We start from the raw sequence: 5,342 nt of genomic DNA, 5'->3' as shown, positions 1-5,342 counted from the left end.
GGAGCTGTGGTGGGATGTGGGGGAGCAGAGGGATGCAGGAGCTGTGGTGGGATGTGGGTGAGCAGAGGGATGCAGGAGCTGTGGTGGGATGTGGGACCAGAGGGATGCAGGAGCTGTGTGGGATCAGGATCCCTGGCAGGATGCAGGGAATGCCAAGTATCCACCCCTGGCAGTGGCTCTGAGCCGCTCAGAGAAGCAGCTCATGCCAAGTCTCTGAGCAGCCTGGAATGCTCCCAACAGCTCCGTGTTGCTCCACATCCACCTGAGAACACCCTCAGGGATTTTCCCTTCCCTAGCACTACTGTTTTCCCAGCCCTGGAGACAAACCAGGTGCTCCTCCCACGTCCTACAAACACCTCAGCCACAACCCTCATTAGCTACACCCCGAGCTAATTAACCACGGGGTTCAACATCAGGGCAAGGAGCTCAGCAGACTTTGCCCTCGCCCTGGGTAAATATTCCCTTTCCACCCATGGATTGAACAGGAACCTCAGGACTTTGTCACCCATGGACTTGACTCCCACTGTGGTGGGGACATGGGTTGGACTCAGAGTCCCTTCCCAGGAGGAGTCTCCAGGAGTTCCAGCTCTCACCTGGTCATTCCTAGCCCTTCCCTGGCTGCACCTGCCAAGCAATCCCAGTTTCCTCTGGTGACATTGTGTCCCTTCCCTTGGTGACAGCTCAGTCACCCATGACCTCCTCACCTCATCCTTCCCCTCTCCAGAGGGGGATTAGTTGGGGCAGAGGGGACAGTTCCTGTGCAAAACTCACTTCCTTTGGCCAAAATCACTGTTGATTTAGCCAAAAAACATTCTTGGAGTTGGGGTAAGGGAATTCCATGTGTCCCTGGATCTGAACTCAGGTGTGGGGGTGAGCAGCAGCTCCTGGGATGGGGTGGAATTGGATGGGATGGGATGGGGTGAGATGAGGTGGGATGAGCTGGGATAGGATGACATGAGAATGGGGTGGAATTGGATGGGATGGGATGGGGTGAGATGAGGTGGGATGGGATGGGTGAACCAGTGGGCCACAGAGTGATGTCTGCATCTCCTCCTCCCATCTGCAGAGCCCCTGAAGGAGGAGCTGGGATGGGATGGGTGAACTGGTGGGCCACAGAGTGATGTCTGCATCTCCTCCCCCCTCCCCAGAGCCCCTGAAGGAGGAGCTGGATCGCTACGTGGAGCAGCTGCAGATCGTGCGCGTGGTGCGGCAGCAGGAGCGCAAGGGGCTGATCACCGCACGGCTCCTCGGGGCCAGCGTGGCCACCGGCGAGGTGCTCACCTTCCTGGATGCCCACTGTGAGTTCCCAGCCCAGCTGGGGTGCCCGGGGAGCTGCAGGGTGAGGCCGTGCCCGTCTGACCTTCCCTGTGTGGCAGGTGAGTGTTTCCATGGGTGGCTGGAGCCACTCCTGGCACGCATCGCCGAGGAGCCCACGGCCGTGGTCAGCCCTGACATCGCCACCATCGACCTCAACACCTTCGAGTTCTCCAAGCCTGTCCAGAATGGGAAGCAGCACAGCAGAGGGAACTTCGACTGGAGCTTGACTTTTGGCTGGGAGGTCGTCCCAGCTCGGGAGAGGCAGCGCAGGAAGGATGAGACTTACCCCATCAAGTGAGTCCGTCAGGGGGAGTTTTCATCCAGGAGGTTTTGCTCCTTTTCCCAAGCCAAGGGGTTTGCCTTGGCTTTGAAGCCCCTGGGTGGGTCATGCTGCCCCTTCCCTTGGAGGTTTCCCCTTGGAAGTTTCCCCTTGGAGGTTTCCCCTTGGAGGTTTTCTGTTGGAATTCTATGTTGGAGGTTTTCCTTGGACTTTTTCCTTGGGGGTTCCCCCTTGAGGTTCTCTTTTGGAGCTGTCCCTGGAGCTCAGTTCATGTTCAGGTATGGTCAGAGCTGTGGGGTTGGCAGAGGAGAAACCTCACCTGAGGCTTGGGGAAGCCACAAAGGACCTTGGAATTGCCTTGGAATTGCCTCCAGGCACCTCTTGGCTCTGCCAAAGCCTCTCACAAAGGAACTAATTGCTGTCCTGTCCCATTTACCTCTAGGACACACAGTGACCTGCCCCAAAGTGTCTCCAAAATCCCTCAGTTTAATCCCTTCACACTCAGAGGATCCCTGAGTGGTTTTCCCACCTCTGAGCCTCAGGACAATCAGGTTCTCCCGCTGGGAGACACCTGACACCTCACCTGGCTCTGTCCCAGCCTGGGGCAGAGGTCACCTGGAGCTGTCCCTGCCCCAAGAAAAGTTCCTTTCACCTCCTGCTGCTCCTGGCAGTGTCTCCTCTTGCTCGGGAGCAGCAGCAGCAGCTCAGCAAATCCCTCAGGTCTCTCATCTTCCCCTCCATGAAAGTGACTTGCTGTTCCAGCCTCCGATGGAGAAGATTAGGGAAGCAGCAGGAGGAGGGAATGGGGCACGAGGTGGTGGCTCTGACCTCCTCCCACCTCTTTGGCAACAGGTTTTTGGTAACATTATCCCCTTTTAGCTCTGAATTGAGGCCCCTCGAGATCTCACCTCTGTCCCCTCCTGGCAACCAGGTCTGGTCGATCCACCAAAGCCACCACAGATGTTGAGTTTTGGTGTCTCCAACTCAGATCTCTGGTTTTGATCTTTATTTTAACTCCTTTTTGCCTCCCTTCTTTGCCCCCACCATAGGTCCCCAACCTTTGCTGGTGGCCTCTTCGCCATCTCCAGGTCCTACTTTGAGCACATTGGCTCCTACGATGACCAGATGGAGATCTGGGGGGGTGAGAACGTGGAGATGTCCTTCAGGGTAAGGATGGGTAGAGAACACGTTCAAATGGAACCTTGAGTCATGCTCCTTGTTGGGGCAAACACGTGGGTTGGACCTTCCACGCCTCAGGAGTTGTCTCCACGCAGGTGTGGCAGTGTGGGGGCCAAGTGGAGATCATCCCTTGCTCCGTGGTGGGTCATGTCTTCCGTTCCAAGAGTCCCCACACCTTCCCCAAGGGCACCCAGGTGATCTCCAGGAACCAGGTGCGCCTGGCTGAGGTTTGGATGGATGACTACAAGGAGATCTTCTACAGGAGGAACCAGCAAGCTGCTCAGATGGCCAGAGAGGTATTGGGAGCACTGGTGTGGGGTACTGGTTCTACTGGGAGGGTTGATCCTACCAGGAGCTCCAAGGGGTAGAGGTGGTGGGTTCAGCCTGAAGGTGGAAAACCAAATGCAGGTGGAAAGATGAAGTCAAAAAACTATTTTGGATGATCATTCCTATCTGCCCAGAAGGTTTTCCAGTAGGAAAACATCAATTTTCTCAAAAATTAGGTTTTTACACCACCAAAATATCTCAGAGCTCTTAGGGAGGGACCAAAGCCTGAGGATGATGAATCCAGGATGATTCCCAGCTCTGAGCTGAGGCTTGGGAAGGGTTTTTGGGGGATTTTCCATGTTATTTTGGAGGTAAGTTTAACCTTCTCATGTGGCTTTGTCGATAGAAGACGTTTGGTGACATTACAGACCGACTCAAGCTGAGGGAGAAGCTCCACTGCAAGAACTTCACCTGGTACCTGCAGAACATCTACCCAGAGCTGGTTGTCCCTGACCTGACACCGGTGTTTTATGGAGCAGTAAGTGCTGGAATATCCCACTGGGATCAGCCCTTGGGAAGAGCAGGGCAGGGAAGTGCTCAAAGGTTGGGGTTGGGGGTCTGCACTTAAACCAGGGTGGGAGGTTGGTGCTGTGTCTGTCCCTGGTCATTTCCCCTGGTCATTGTGTCTGTCCCTGGTCCCTGTGTCCATCCCTGTGTCTGTCCAGGTCACTGTGTCTGTCCCTGTGTCCATCCCTAGTCACTGTGCCTGTCCCTGGTCCCTTCCTCCGGTCATTGTGTCTGTCCCTGTGTCTGTCCCTGGTCACTGCCCCTGGTCATTGTGTCTGTCCTTGTGTCTGTCCCTGGTCCCTGTGTCCATCCCCTGTCCTGTCCAGGTCACTGTGTCTGTCCCTGGTCCCTTTCTCTGGTCATTGTGTCTGTCCCTGTGTCTGTCCCTGGTCACTGCCCCTGGTCATTGTGTCTGTCCCTGGTCCCTGTGTCCATCCCTGTGTCTGTCCAGGTCACTGTGTCTGTCCCTGGTCCCTTTCTCTGGTCATTGTGTCTGTCCCTGTGTCTGTCCCTGGTCACTGTCCAGGTCACTGTGTCTGTCCCTGGTCCCTTTCTCTGGTCATTGTGTCTGTCCCTGTGTCTGTCCCTGGTCACTGCCCCTGGTCATTGTGTCTGTCCCTGGTCCCTGTGTCCATCCCTGTGTCTGTCCAGGTCACTGTGTCTGTCCCTGGTCCCTTTCTCTGGTCATTGTGTCTGTCCCTGTGTCTGTCCCTGGTCACTGCCCCTGGTCATTGTGTCTGTCCCTGGTCCCTGTGTCTGTGTCCCTGTGCCTGTGTCGCCGTGTCTGCTGGCAGGGTTGGTTTGGGCTTCAGCTGAGCTGGAATCCAGCAGAGCTGGTTTGGGGTGAGTTTCAGGGTGGGGAACCCATGGGGACGTGGCACTGGGTTAAACTGGGGAAAAGAGATGAGAACTTCCTTCAGCATCAAACAGGGGCCTGGAAAAACTGCTGGGGACAGGATGAGCATCCAGGCAGGATGTGGAGCTCCAGCTCCATCCCGAAGAAAGATGAGGACAGGCAAGACAAGGAGCTCCAGCTCCGTCCCTGAGGAAGATGAGGACAGGCAGGATGTGGAGCTTCAGTTCCATCCCTGTGGATGGAGCTGCCAGAAAATCCCTTTCTCTGGGTGTTGGGTCCCCAGTGCTGGTCCCTGGTCCCCGGAGCAAGTCCCAGGCAGCCCAAGCTCTGCTTTTTTTTTCCAGCCTCTCGTTCCCCTTTGTTTCCTGAAACCTTCTCCCGGGCAGCTTTGGCTCGTTGGGCAGGAGGTGTTGGCACGGGCGTTCCTCGCTCGGCTCCTGGAAAGGCCACGGCACCCGGACACGGCGCTCGGGGCCGGGATCGTGTTTGCTCGGCGATAATCCCACGGAGCCTCCTTCTCCTTCTCCCCCCCCCGCCCCTCCTTCCATTCCCTCACCCTCCTTTCCTCCTCGTTCTCCCCCTCCTTTCCTGTTCGTTCTCCCCCTCCTTTCCTGCTCGCCTCCCCTTTCTCCCCCTCCTTTCCTCCTCTTTCTCCCTCCCCTCCTCCTCTTTCTCTCCCCCCTCCTCCTCCTTTTCCCCCCTCCTGCTCCTTTTCCCCCCTCCACTTCCTTTCCTCCCCATCCTCACCCTTCCCTTCCTTTCCCCCTCCCCTCCCCTTTCCCTTTCCCTCCCAGATTAAAAACGAAGGCACCAAGACCTGCCTGGACGTCGGGGAGAACAACCACGGGGGAAAACCTCTCATCATGTACCCCTGCC

General features: G+C 56.6%; 1 protein-coding gene across 1 annotated transcript in view; it reads left to right on the top strand.

Moving 5' to 3' along the window:
* The window catches only part of GALNT6 (polypeptide N-acetylgalactosaminyltransferase 6), a 7,942-nt gene that overhangs the window by 1,987 nt on the left and 613 nt on the right, over positions 1–5,342 (top strand). The window contains exons 3-8 of the mRNA XM_009080809.1: positions 1,099–1,298; positions 1,377–1,611; positions 2,647–2,764; positions 2,872–3,072; positions 3,450–3,581; positions 5,261–5,342. The exon at positions 5,261–5,342 is cut by the window's right edge and continues 15 nt beyond it. Coding sequence (XP_009079057.1) covers positions 1,099–1,298; positions 1,377–1,611; positions 2,647–2,764; positions 2,872–3,072; positions 3,450–3,581; positions 5,261–5,342 — 968 coding nt within the window. The remainder of the gene's footprint in view (positions 1–1,098; positions 1,299–1,376; positions 1,612–2,646; positions 2,765–2,871; positions 3,073–3,449; positions 3,582–5,260) is intronic.

This window comes from Acanthisitta chloris, unplaced genomic scaffold (genome assembly GCF_000695815.1).
Source record: "Acanthisitta chloris isolate BGI_N310 unplaced genomic scaffold, ASM69581v1 scaffold23548, whole genome shotgun sequence".
Taxonomy (NCBI): domain Eukaryota; kingdom Metazoa; phylum Chordata; class Aves; order Passeriformes; family Acanthisittidae; genus Acanthisitta; species Acanthisitta chloris.
Note: the sequence above shows the minus strand (reverse complement) of the source record. Positions and strands in the feature narration are given on the sequence as shown.